The 13,472-nt window shown below is 43.4% G+C and overlaps 2 protein-coding genes across 3 annotated transcripts; both read right to left on the minus strand.

The window, feature by feature from the left end:
• Positions 1-31: 31 nt before the first annotated feature.
• Positions 32-4,557, minus strand: LOC133512895 (probable proton-coupled zinc antiporter SLC30A3). The gene is made up of 8 exons (XM_061842957.1): positions 4,025-4,557; positions 3,784-3,938; positions 2,297-2,443; positions 2,023-2,176; positions 1,758-1,947; positions 1,241-1,346; positions 1,007-1,141; positions 32-408 (listed from the first exon to the last, which is right to left on the minus strand). The coding sequence occupies exons 1-8, from the start codon at positions 4,069-4,071 to the stop codon at positions 287-289; spliced, it is 1,056 nt and encodes a 351-aa protein (XP_061698941.1). The 5' UTR covers positions 4,072-4,557; the 3' UTR covers positions 32-286.
• Positions 4,558-4,596: 39 nt separating this feature from the next.
• On the minus strand, positions 4,597-12,864 carry dnajc5gb (DnaJ (Hsp40) homolog, subfamily C, member 5 gamma b). 2 transcript variants are annotated; one of them, XM_061842962.1, is made up of 6 exons: positions 12,653-12,864; positions 11,215-11,337; positions 10,757-10,970; positions 9,021-9,174; positions 7,856-7,927; positions 4,600-6,441 (listed from the first exon to the last, which is right to left on the minus strand). In XM_061842962.1, exons 2-6 carry the CDS (start codon positions 11,325-11,327, stop codon positions 6,335-6,337), a joined length of 660 nt encoding a protein of 219 aa, XP_061698946.1. In that variant the 5' UTR covers positions 11,328-11,337; positions 12,653-12,864; the 3' UTR covers positions 4,600-6,334. The 2 variants fall into 2 exon arrangements, with proteins under 2 accessions (XP_061698947.1, XP_061698946.1); XM_061842963.1 differs by lacking the exon at positions 7,856-7,927 and having other exon boundaries at positions 4,597-6,441.
• Between the last annotated feature and the right edge of the window lie 608 nt (positions 12,865-13,472).

The following is a 13,472-nucleotide window of genomic DNA, read 5'->3' on the forward strand; positions in this document are numbered from 1 at the left end:
AAGCCTATCAAAAAAAAAAAAAAATTACATTTTTCAAATACATTGTTTCATTTGTAAAATCTGATATTCATCTCAATGAACAAGTTGTGATTTTTTTTTTCCCCCCAAAAAGTATACGCACCAACTATGATGAGAAATATTGCTACGTAGCCACATTGCTTTTTAATTAATTCAATTATCATTTTGAGTGTACAGTATTAATTTCCCACCTCTTTCTCCGAACGGGCAGAGCAATTTTACAATGATGATAATAATAATAGTAAAAACGTCCACCTGCTCAAGTTCATCAGGCGTCGTTTTGCGAGGTTCCGGAAGGTTCCACTTGGATGGTGACAGCGGTGAAGCCAAAATGGGAGCGCAGGAGCTTTGTCGCCCTCTTGAGGATGACGTGTGGATCTGCACCTTCCTCTGCATAAGAAAAGGAGCGTCATCAACATTCAGGTTCACTGTGGAAAAAAATAAAAGTATTGCCCCCCCCCCCCTTTTTAAATTTCCAAACAAACAAAGGTTAATAGACATAACTTGAGTAAACCAATTCATTTTTTTCATGAGGATTTCATGTGTGACAATCAGTCACACACACAATCATACTAAGGGGCAATTTATCCATCCATCCATTTTCTTTACCACTTATCCTCACAAGGGTCGCGGGGAGCGCCGGAGCCTATCCCAGCTGTCAAGGGGCAGGAGGTGAACTGGTTGCCAGCCAATTGGAGGGGACATAGAGACAAACAGCCGCACCGACAATCACACCTAGGGGCAATTTAGAGCGTCTACGGCGGAGCAGCTGGTAAAGCCTTGGCCTCACACTTCTGAGGACCCGGGTTCGATCCCGGCCCCGCCTGTGCGGAGTTTGCATGTTCTCCCCGTGCCTACGAGGGTTTCCTCCCACATCCCAAAAACATGCAACATCAATTCATTGGTTTTAAAAATAAATTCATCAAAAAAGATGCTTGACAGTTAAAAAAAAAAAAAAAAAAAAAAAAACTTTTTCTATTTTCGTTACCAGCGGTGATGTGCACACAAAGCGAAGCGCAGGTCATGTCCAGGGTCCACACGTGAAGGCGGTGGAGCGACGACACGCCTCGCACGGACAGCAGGGCGTCCCGCACGGAGGCGACGCTGATGCCAGGAGGTGCGCCTGCACGACCCCCCACCCCCCCCCCCCCCCAACAAAAAAGGTGAACGTGTGGTTTTACCGTAAAAGTGACAATTTCATTCGTCGGGGTGTTGCGCTTACCCTCCATCAGAACTCTGAAGACGTCCCTGGCGGTGGGGAATGTGGTCCACATGACCACCACCGAGAAGAGCAGCGTGCAGATCGGGTCGGCTGCCTTCCACTCAGGCTGCCGGCAAAGATAAAAATCAACAACAAAATGATTTTTTTTTTTTTTTTTTCTTAAAAAGGAGTTTGGGGTTTTTTGACTTTTGCCAAAAATAAATGCTGTTTTTTTATTCCTGAGGATGACTTCCTGAAAAAATTATGAAAAAAAAAATAGTAAATAAAAGCTTCCAATATATAACACTCAAAAATGTGAAAAAAGATTTTACAGTTGTATTTTTAAATTAATTAGATTTAATTAGTTTAACTTTTTTTATTTTTAATGTTACAGTTTTATTTTTTATATTTTGTTAAAGATTTTATTTTACAGACACCGTTGTCCCAAAGATGTACAAATTCTTACAAATAACGGCTATTTGTCCAGAATATATCTTTTCTTTTCCCAAAAATCAAAATTATATAAACTGCCACTGACACAGAAGCGGATGACGACGGCCGCCACCAGGACGCCGACGCTCTGGACCAGGTCTCCCACCGCGTGGACGCAAGCCGCCTTCACGCTGGTGTTACCGTGGCGATGGCCGTGACCCCGCCGCCGCTCTTCGTCCTTTCCCTGAAGGTTGTGGGCGTGAGAGACGCCGGACTGATGGAGGATGAGCACCATCCTAAAGACGAGGGAGGGGTTGTGAGGAAAGACGAGGTGGAGAGCGCGGGCGTGACGAGCGCAGCGGCGGACTCACAGGATGTTGACCACCGCGCCGCAGGCCGACGTCAGCAGCATGACGTCGGCGTCGACGTCGTAGTCGCTGTCGGCGAGCCTCCGGGCGGCCGACCACACCAACGCGGCCGTCACCGCCCAGATGGACGACAGAGACATCAGCGTGCCCACAATCTCTGTTGGGCACGAAAGATCAGGATCAGGAATTTTTATTTTTTTTGGGGGGGGCATTTGCAAATATCTGGATCAGAAAAAATATTTTCCAAACACACAAAGAGGCCGCCGTGGCCACCGACCTGCTCGATGCCAACCAAAGGTCAGGCTGAGAGTGGGCGCGCGTCCCGAGATCCAAAGGGAGAAGACGCTCAGCGAGATGCTGCCAACGTCGCTCAGCAGATGTGCCGCGTCCGTCATGATGGCCAGACTGTGTGCGGCGTAGCCTCCTGTTTGCCGGGGGGGGGGGGGGCACAGATACATATTACCCCTTTTCAAATCTAAAGAAAAAGACATGCAAACAATAATACAGGACGGGGGGGGGGGCAACCCAAAAACAATGGCTTGAATTAGCATAAATATGTAAAATGCATTTCTGTCAGCAAGAACATTTTGACATCTGTGTGAGGCAAAGCTGCTGCTCAATGCGTCGATCGAAAAAAAAAAAAAAAAAAAAGACGTCAGCTAATGTTCCCTCTAAATTGTGCACCCCTGATGCAGTCTCTAAGCAGATGTTCTGCGTTGCGTGCCGATAAAAAAATAATAATAATCCAATGCAAATTGGAAGTATAACAGAGCTATTCAGTTTGTGGCATTTTGCGATGTGATTCAATGAGTGAGGGATGACTGGTTGTTACATCCAATGGCACAATTCATAAACGTACTGTAAAAAAATGATTAGAAGAAGCCACTGGTTTCTTTTAGGCACCACACAGAACGTTCTCGAACAGCGACCGCTGCTCCGCCGCACACTTTTTCCTAGTTTACTTTTCACCCCCACCCCCCCCCCCAAAAGACAGACGTACACTCGTAATTACAAATGTTACAGTACTTCCTTTGCCCATCAATGTGTTTTATAATCACAGCGTCCACCATCGCTGCTTGAGTTAGCAACAAAGTCTGGGCAACGTACAGCAAAGACGAGATAGATGTGCTGCTTATGTTTACTTTCCTTATTAAAGGAGAAAGTTAAAAAAAGAAATGCTGTTGTTTTAAGATGCAATGCCTGTCGAACTATGTGAATAATAGTAGAAAAAGTGCTTAAACTGGATGAGATTTTCTCTTTTTTGAGTAAAAAAGGTCTGCTCTGAAGCCAAAGTAAAAAGTGCAGGATGAGATGGTGTGTAATGTTAAAATTCCGCCTTGGCACAGCCTGATCCAGGATGAAAGCACAGACAATACAGTGCACGGTAAGCTAATTCTGTATTTTAAATATAGGAAGGAAACATAACATTAAACTTAAAACGGTTTAGGAGCATCGTCCCCCCCGTCAGCTGCTCGCGAGAAGCGAGCTGCTTCAAAAGTAGATCTTGGGGTTAAAAAAAAAAGTCTGGGCACCCCTGGTGTAAGGCATATCAGTGTTTGATTTTTCTTGTTTATTTCTTGTCTTTACCTCGTGTCAAAAAAAGAAACATGATTTGTTTTCCCAGTAGCTTCTTTTACGACGTTGCTTATATGGACAATACGAAAGGACAAAGTGTCGTAAAACTGTCAAATGTTATGGCTGTGACGTCGTTCGACGTACATACAGCAAACATCCTAAAAGTTGAAAGCGCAACGGTCGTCTCACCGAGTACCTCCGCCACCATGAAGACGAAGCTGATGACCAAGGCCACCAGGAGCCTCTTTCCGGCCCGGCGTCTCTCGCCGCTCCCCCTCGAGTCGGCCAGCTCGCCGTCATCGCCGCAGTTCCAGCCCGCGTCCTCGTCGCCGTCCGACTCCGAACTGCCACGAGAAAAATTGGTGAAAACGTGGAAAAAAAAGTTGAGCAAAAGAGGAACAAAAAAAAAAAAAAGGGGGAACGTACTGACCAGGAAAGAGACTCCAGCAAGAGTTGCTTCTCCGACTCGGCAGCCATGGAAGTGGGAAAAGTGCAACCTGTTCCCCTCTCGCGTTATCTGTCGGGAGGTGGAGAGAACGCTAGCCGCGGACGCCGCTCCAATGGAGCACTGACACCTGATTTTATTAGGTCAGAAAGGAAAACACTTTATTTTTATTATCTTACAGCATCGGGCGAGCGGATACACGTGGGAATGTGGAGAAAAAAAAAAAACAAAAGTAAACACATTCAAGTTATTTTAGACAAAAGTGATTGAAATACATTTCTCATGTCGGTCCGCTTGGCACGCTGACAATTAATGAACATCAAGTAAGAACATTTGAAAAAAAAAAAAGAATTAAAAAAAAATAATAATAAATCACAATTGTGGGCTTATGCATGTTGGATAAAAGCGAAATTTAAAAAAAAAATTAACTCACAATGAAGCAATTTTGGCACTCAAAAATGAGCCGAAAGCAGCAAAAGTGGTTATTTACACACACACGTGTATATTATATATATATATATATACACACACACACACACACACACACAACACACACACACACAGCATTCTGTATCCGCTGCTCACTAAAAACTTTGCGATATTCAGCTTTGGAGAATCATTTTAGGGTGAAGCGAAAATGCACTCCAACCTTTGACCTTAACGTGACCTTCGACGGCTCTTCTGCACTTTTTCCACGGCAAAGGGCTGAACGGCAAAAAAAAAAAAAAAAAAAAATCAAAACAACAAATTGAAACAAAAATATGATGGCGTGCGTTTTCAGCGGGTTGCAACGGAGCTACAGCAAGTCCGCAAACGTCACAGAGAGCAAAGGAAGTGGACGCTTTTGGGAACGCCCCCGATGATTCGTGGGCTCAAACACCTGATGCGAATTTTGCCAATCAGCTCCTCGATCGTGGAAAAAGTGCCGAAATGCTGCATTCAAAACTTTACAGAAGGTGAAATCGAGCCCGCCTGGAAAGCTGAAAGTGCCTTTTAGCTTTACCCGAAAGCCCCCCTTCCTCTTTTTTTATGATGTATAAATGGCATCCAGCAAAATTAATGTTTAATTATGGACAATTGTGACACGTCATTGTTAGCGTCAGTAAGCCGCCTTATTTTGGCACGTCGGCACGATGAACACAAGTTTGAGCTTTCAAAACGAGGCTTCGATGATCCTCTCCCAAAATAAACCCAGCGTGTCATCAAAAATTGCAAAAAAAAAAAAAAAAAAATGGATTCATGTCCTTTTCATCATGTCAAGCACATTGTGTATGAAATGCGCTGCATAAATAAATTTGGCTTTGCTTTGCAAACTGTGCAAATGTTTTAGGTCACTGATAGCTTTTTTTTTTTTTTTAATACAGGAGTCAATATGACTTGTAGAAAAGTTACTCAGAAAAGGTCACAGCAGGTTTACAAAAAAAAAAAAAAATTAATACAAAACCAGTGACACGCAAAACTTAGTGGAGGAATGGTGCAGAATTATATTTCAATCAAATTGTACTGTGTCGTTTTTCTTGGAACCACGTGACTCTAAATGGTACCCCAGGAAGTATCCAACACCCCCATACCATCACGACACGTCTTGTCTATGGTTCATCCTCCGAGAACTAGAAAATAGCCTGCTAGATTTAAAAAAAAAAATAATAATAATAATTCGACTGACAAATATAAAAAGTTCTATGAATTATTTTGAGTTTTATCAATAGTTGACACTAGGTCTGCACTCAACTTATTGGCTTTCTGGTAAAACAAGGTGGACCAGAAGTAGGAAGGAAATAAGGAAGGAAGGAAGGAAGGAAGGGGGCAGGAAGGAAGGCAGAAATGTTTTAAGCAAAGGAAGGATGGAAGTGGCGATGAGGAAAGAGAAAAGTAACTTTGAGGATTGGGAAGTAAAGAAGGTCAGGAAGGATGCAGAGAACACAAAAAAAAAAAAACAGCAAAAGTAAGTTGACACTAAATTATAACAACACAAAACATAATACGATAAAAGTGTAGACTTACTTTTGGCCCACCTCTGGATATGCTCATTATGACACCGGTTAAAAGAAAAAAAAAAAATCTAATGGCGGCCTGAGACTTTTTGCTCAATACTTTATACACAAAAAGAATAAAAAAAAAAAGAAAAAAAGAGGGGATCCGAAAGCAAACCCTGAGGCACCTAAAAAAACAAGCCCAAATAACTGCTGATGTAAACAAACCCTCAGAGATGCCGGGTAATACCCTCGTGAAAAAAAACTGATCCAACAAATTTCTGAAATGGGGGGTGGGGGGTGGGGGGGGGGGGGCAGGGATTCACTCGTCGACTGTCAGGTGCACGGCGGCTGCGGCGGCGGAGGAGGAGGAGGGGGAGGCAGAGCCGTTGCTGGCGTGCGGCTGAATCACGATGGGCGTGTCCTCGCCTGCGGTGGGAAACGACAACAATTGGATTTGACTTCGGGATGGTTCGAAATAAATAATTGCAAAATATTCCCTTGATATAATTAGAATGAGCGTCAGTCATCAGCCTATTTTTGCTTTCGGGAGGGCTGCTCGCTCTCCAACCGCCGAAACGTACGATAACCTTTCCGGGTGAACCTAATTTGTCCTCTTTTGAACTTTTCAAATGCAGACGTCGAACTGTTCAGCATTTGAGCAGGTCCTGCGCAACTTTCTGTTTCTGAACAAGGACCTGAATGGCAACATTCTTGACAGGTGCACGATCACGGCGGGTGGAGCCACACGGAGGCGACGCCGCAGTCGGAGTCGGAGTGGAGATCAAGCTCCGGAAAACAGGATTCCCGACGCCGCTCCCATCGATTCACTTCGCGGATCTCCGCGATCAAACGTCACCTTGTCACAAGTAAAGCAAAGAATTTGGACGTCCCGCCGCCGTGGATTCGTGAACGCATCCCCGATGGCGTCGTAATGCTTCGGGGCTTCCGACGACACCGAGCTATCGGGGGAAAACAAAACGTCCCGGAATTAAGCTTCCTTATCTACGAAAAACGGTGTACGGAATTCTTGGAACTCGACGCACACACTGCGGGACAGTTGTTGTCGCCGTTTTTGAACATTCTTCCCGCCGCGCGCCCTCACCTCTTTCGTCCTCGCGGTGTACACAAAGTAAATCTGCGATGCGTGTGGTGAAAACAAAGAAGCGGCAATGAATTTCAACGAGGCAAAGACGGAACTTCAAAGTTGTTCACTCCGCCTACTGCGCCGGTGTCAAACTCAAGGCACCGGGCCGCATGATTTCGTGTGGCCCGCGAAAGCGAATCATCCGTGTCAACTTCCACGATTCTTGCTAATTCTTCTGTGAAGCTGGCGTACATTACCAATGTGGGATTCATCATTTATAACGAATAAATGTCAGAGTTGTCAACTTTGTGTGATACTATATTCTTTCCAATTTTATGAATCACTCATTCCTTAAATCAAAATGCTATCGATCATTAGCACTCCATACAAGAGGTGGCCTCTGCATGCCGCATGCTAGGTTTTCACGCGCTACCGGAAAAAACGCTCATTTCAAAAATAAAAGAATGTGATGAACGACATTTCAGGTTGCGATCCAGATTTCCAGATGTAAAAGTCTTAAACTCTTCAAGTCATGTAATTCAAGTCTCCGTTGATTCTCATGAATAGCGAGCTAACGTCAAGTGGAGTAGGTAAAAGGTTTTATCAAAGCGAGTCCAGAGTCCCAAAATTGCCGATTTAAGTCTGACTCAAGTCAAGTCTGCTTTCTCATTTCTCGTAAAGAAACTCTTGACACGCTTGGCCCACCACAACTAAATCAATCTCGTGACAACGCGCGACGGCGGCGCTGCACTTTACCTGACGCGACGTCGGCTTCCCCGGGAGCGTCGGCGGACGAGCTCGGCTGAATAACGATTACAGCGTCTCGTGCTGTGAAACAAAATGCAAAACAATTCAGAAAGCCCCTCGTCTCTTTACGCCGTCAGAGATATGTGATGTCCGAGTTTGTCTTGAATGCAGCATTCAGGGGACCTTCTGTAGAGTTCGTGCAAGTTCGTCACTATTTTCACGGCGCCATATTGCCGGTCAAAAAGAGTCGTCTCCAACGTACATGGAAGCGCGTTGCGGCCACACGTTAAACTTTGATAAACCTGTCCCTTTTTTTTTTTTTTAATATGCATTGTTCTCAAATGAGCCCAACGCGTATTTAAAGAAAGAAAATAAACCTTCGTCACAGAGGTTTACGTAGGTTAACCTGTAGCCGCAACACGCTTCTGTGTACGGTGACTGGACTCATTTGAGAACAATGCATATTTAAAAAAAAAAACCTCTGTCACGGAGAGGCTTACTGCAGTTTAACGTGTGGCCGCAAGAGTCTCTCATTTTTCCATGTACCTTCGTTTATTATCACCTTGTAAATGTTTAACGGCAAAACTCTGGGCGTCGTGCTATAAGACGTATTTTCGCGCCGTCTCCAACGGACTTAGCATTGAGGAATGCTTTGCTAGACCGTCAGTATGGCCAGTCACGTGACTCCGTTGACGTAGGTGCACAAGTTTAAAAACTTTTCAAGACTTCTGAAATGTCCAAATTTTCTTGAACGTCGTCGCAGGATACCTTAAATGTGCACAGACCCAGGAACGACTGAGGTTTGAAATTTCCTAAATTTTATTGAATGTAGCATGCAAGAGACCATTTTGTATTGGACAGTTTAAAAAAAAAAACATAGTCAAAGTTTCGAAATGTACTACTTTGTCTTGAATGGACCAGCATGAAAGTGCAGGGATAAGAACAAATCAAACGTTTGAAATATCCCCATTTTTCGTGAATGCAACATGACGAAGACCTTTTAAGTGGACGGGGTGAAAAACCTGGTCAGGGTGTAAAATGTCCTAGTTTTTCTTGAATGTCGTACAGAGGTTAAAAATTCAGTCAGAGGTCGGAAATTTCCTATTTTTGATTGAATACAGCACGCGGGATATCTTCCTGTAAGCGCGCAGGCCGATGGAAAACCGCCGCTCACCTTCCTCCTGCTCTCTGATCTCCGCCTCCAGGTCCTCCGGGTCCACGTAGAAGTCTCTCTCGTCCTCCTCGGGGGATTTGCACTTGCCGCAGCAGAAGCAGCAGCAGCAGAAGCAGCAGCAGCAGGTGAAGATGCCGCAACACACCAGCAGGGCCTGAAAAAAGGAAGCGCCATCAAGAGTGGAACAGTACTTTTATTTGTACATTGATTACTGTAGTTCCCACGCTACTCAAATCGGCAAGGGACAGGAAGTGCAACTGTCTCAGGGTATTACCCCGTGTTTATGAAACAAACAGAGCACCTCGGCTTCTGGTTAGCAGACGTTATGGCATTTGTTGTTAACTCCTTTGAATCTGTACCATGCAAATACCTACCAGGAAAAAAAAAAAAAAAAAACTACTAGAAACCAAACAACAAGATAAGTTGACTGTGTTGTGCTATCGAGATGCATCACTTCCATGTACTTCCATGATACTTATTATAAATTCTTGTTAGCAAGGGCTTTTGGCTATGACAATTAGGGTTTTATCGAGTGGGCCTAAAATGGGGTTTGGGCAAAATGCTGAGGAAGATGCACGAGATAGGCTAAGATGGAAAAAGATGACAAGCTGTGGCGACCCCTGACGGGACAAGCCGAAAGGAAAAGAAGAAGCTGAGGAAAGACTTCATAGTAGGGAAAAAAAAAAAAAAAGACCTACCGGTACATACATAAAAATATAAAGGTAAATACAAGTTCCGTAATTTCCGGCCTATAAGCAACGACTTCCCCCCCCCCCCTCACACATGGTTTCAACCCTTCGGTTTATGCGGTGATGCGGTTCATTTGTGGATTTTTTTCTAACGGCCGCAAAGGGGCACTCGAGCCGAAAAGTTAAGAGCGAGACCGGTGGGTGGAATATATGTGGCGAGGAAGTGACTTTTACCGGTATGTTTTATTTTTTTTCAAACTGGCCCTGTTAGTGCTGCGATAGCATTAGCGCTGTAATAGCGTGTTGCTGCTGTGTCTCAGTGACTTTTACCGGTATGTTTTTTTTTTTTAAACTGGCCCTGTTAGCACTGCACTAGCATTAGCACTGTCATAGTGTGTTGCTGCTCTGTTACTGCCGTGTCTCAGCGCTGCGCCAGCGTTAGTGCAGTGCTAGCGTGTTGCTGCCGCGTCTCAGTGATTTAGATATGTTTTTTTTTTTTAAACTGGCCCTGTTAGCACTGCACTAGCATTAGCACTGTCATAGTGTGTTGCTGCTCTGTTACTGCCGTGTCTCAGCGCTGCGCCAGCGTTAGTGCAGTGCTAGCGTGTTGCTGCCGCGTCTCAGTGATTTAGATATGTTTTTTTTTTTTAACTGGCCCTGTTAGTACTGCGCTACAATGTAGCTGCCGCAGCTGTTTTTTTTATTACTTTTTTTTTTTTTTGGGTTTACTTACCAGCCCTGTTCGTGCTACCGTGTTGCTGCTATTTTAAGCTAAGCTAAGGTGTTAAAACTTTGAAAACTCTTTCTGTGTACCATCTTTGTAAATATCTCGTGTTTCTACGTGGATTTCAATGTGGCCACTTGCGCCTTTTACACGGGTGCGGCTCATGCATGTACCAAATGGTATTTCCTTTACAAATGTGCTGGGTGAGGCTTATAATCAGGTGGGCTCTGTAGGCCGGAAATTACGGTAAATAAAATGTGAATAGAAATACATGAATATGAAAAATTGAATTCATGAACAGTGGGAAGAGGCAAGGGACTCACCTTGAACCAGCATTTGGACATGAGGAAGTAGTACTTGACGCTCTCGTCGCCAAACTGCTCGGCCACGTAGAGGCCCATGGAGCCGTACTCGTCATAGATTTTGCGCTTGTTCTCATCGCTCAGGATGGAGTTGGCGTTGTTGATCTCCTTGAACTTCTCCGCCGCTTCAGGGTTGTCGGGGTTCTTGTCCGGGTGGTGCCGCAGCGCCAGCTTCCTGTGAGGAGCACGCCGTCGTAAAAGTCAGGCCTCAAATCCTTCGTGTGTGACATCACGCGAGATTTAGTGTGTTTCACGTCACATTCAAACACTGCTTGTACTGTTAATGTTTTCATGACGGTGACAATTTTAACTTGACATATTTACATTTTTCTTACATTTTTTTCCTGTTGGAACCTTTTTTTTTTTAGGTGGGGGGGTAAAAAAAACTAGAACAACCAGTTTTAAATTGTGAAAGCCACCTGTAGGCCTTCTTTATATCCTCGGGCGACGCTCCCTTCTGCAAGCCCAGGACTTTATACAGGCTGTCCCCCGCCGTGGACATTTTGCGCTGAGGTCTGTTGGGGTCGTCCATGTTGGAATTTCTGGTGAAATGAAAGTTGCAATTTCAAAAAAAAAAAAAAATTTAAAACGAAACCCATGACGAGTTAGTTGTTTTTTTTCTTTATTCAAGTCACAAGAGGAAGTTAAAGACCAAAGAAGTAAATCAAGTACATTGTGCTCAGTGTCTCATGTCTTGTTATTAATTAATGACAAATGTAAATAAGGAGGCGGCACGGTGGATCAGCTGTCGAGTGTTGCCCTCACAGTTATGATGACCGGGGTTCAAATCCCGGCCATGCACGTGTGGAGTTTCCATGTTCTCCCCGTGCCTAGGTAGGTTTTCTCCGGGCACTCCGGTTTCCTCCCACATCCCAAAACCACGCAACATTAATTCGAGACTCTTAATTGCCCGTAGGTGTGATTGTGAGTCCGACTGCTGTCTGTCTCCACGTGCCCTGCAATTGGCTGCCAACCAATTCAGGATGTACCCCGCCTCCTGGCATATGACAGCTGGGATTGTCTCCGGCCCTCCCGCGACCCTCGTGAGGATAAGCAGCTCAGAATTTATTATTCTAAAATCACTAATGAATGGCATTTTCACCATTGATGAGATGAACATGGCAAGAATTCATTTCTGGCTGTGTCTTGTGCAACAAATGATTTTTGGAGGTTTATTAAATGTGACATTAAAAGCGCCAATAGCTACTCCTTAAATCCTAACTACTTAAGCTCTCTTTTTTTAAATATTTAAATCAATGTTTTCACTGTAAAAAAAAAAAAAACGTTATGGATAGACAACGTACCTTAATCAGCAATTCACACCCATTGTCATGAGACCCAGGACTGTCGCAATTTCCCATAAAATGATTAATTCACTACAAATGTATGATTTGTTAAAAAATTTATGCCACCGAAATACAGTGACAGGCAAACAAAAATGTGCATAATTTAACCTGTTTATTTCAGTATATGTACAACTTTTCCGTGACATCCTCGTTTGGTGGTGTGCCTTCATATTTAATATGTAAAATGTGTCCTCGTGTGATATATTTGTGTGAAATTGCTTGAAAAAAAAAATCACATCTTTCCAACTGCCAATTTAAACAAAATGTTACATTACGGCATTTTACTTCCTATTTCGACGGCTTTCTACCCCACCTAAGTTTCACTTTTAGTAAAAAGGTCAAAGGTATTTCGTAGTTAAAAGGGAGCTTCAAGCCGACTATGAATTATTTATACTGTATAAAATACACACAAAAAAAACGCCCCTGTCCGGGTGAACTTTTGACACCGTGCTAAGCTAACTTTAGCGAAACAGCACTCATTAAAAGTTGCTTCTTAAAAGTTGCTTCTTACGCTCTGGACGAATTAAAAATCGGTGTTCTGGGCGTCAAACCATGGAGTCCAACCGCTGTACGCCGAGTATCGGATCAACTTTACTCCACGGTTGGTGTTGACACGCAGGCTGTTGTCACTTGTCACACCGGCGTCCTCCTCATCGTGAGTTAGTGAATGGGAAACTGGAGGAGCAGTTAGCGAGAAAGCTAAGTTAGCAAAGACAATGCCGGAATAAGGAAATGTATACCGGAAGTTGCGACAGCAGCAACATTGGCGGTAAAGGGCTTGCCTGACTCAAAAAACAAAAAAAAACAAACTGAAAAACAACCAAAAATTTATATATATATATATATATATTCCATTTCGTGACACAAATATTTACTTTATCATTTATAAAGTTCTAATATAATGACTTTGTTTGTGGTGGGTTGTTTTCTGACAAATGTCATATTTCTAAAATTAATTATATAAATGTGATGCTGGAATATTCAGAAAAAAAACTACGGAAGCTCAAAGGGACCATGAGGATGCAGTAGCAACCCCTAATAACAAGCCGAAAAGGAAACCTTCATACTCATAAATATGAGAAAACGTGATTCCTGCTCAATGTGTGAAGTGCCTGGAGATATAAGCTATAAATACAATTGAGCTGACCAATACCTTTTTTCTGAAATGGATGGTATTGGTAGTATGTTCAAAAAGGTATTAATAAAAGCTATTTCTTTTCTTTCATTTTTTTGTAGGAATTTATAAAATATTCTACATTGTATTCTTAATTTTATTTTGTGATTTAAAGAAACATTACTTGTCATATATTTACTTTCTTGCCTAATAATTT

Source organism: Syngnathoides biaculeatus, chromosome 15 (genome assembly GCF_019802595.1).
Source record: "Syngnathoides biaculeatus isolate LvHL_M chromosome 15, ASM1980259v1, whole genome shotgun sequence".
NCBI classification, from domain to species: Eukaryota; Metazoa; Chordata; class Actinopteri; order Syngnathiformes; family Syngnathidae; genus Syngnathoides; species Syngnathoides biaculeatus.

Bases quoted from the DNA above. Each gene is read 5' to 3' on its own strand.
- dnajc5gb (XM_061842962.1), bottom strand. From the start codon at position 11,327: ATGGACGACCCCAACAGACCTCAGCGCAAAATGTCCACGGCGGGGGAC. The intron at 10,971-11,214 runs GTGGCTTTCACA...TGCTCCTCACAG, and splicing joins GATATAAAGAAGGCCTACAG to GAAGCTGGCGCTGCGGCACC. The intron at 9,175-10,756 runs GTGAGTCCCTTG...TCCTTTTTTCAG, and splicing joins TGTCCAAATGCTGGTTCAAG to GCCCTGCTGGTGTGTTGCGG.
- LOC133512895 (XM_061842957.1), bottom strand. From the start codon at position 4,071: ATGGCTGCCGAGTCGGAGAAGCAACTCTTGCTGGAGTCTCTTTCCTG. The intron at 3,939-4,024 runs GTCAGTACGTTC...TTCTCGTGGCAG, and splicing joins TTGCTGGAGTCTCTTTCCTG to TTCGGAGTCGGACGGCGACG. The intron at 1,142-1,240 runs GTAAGCGCAACA...GGGGTCGTGCAG, and splicing joins CTTCAGAGTTCTGATGGAGG to GCGCACCTCCTGGCATCAGC.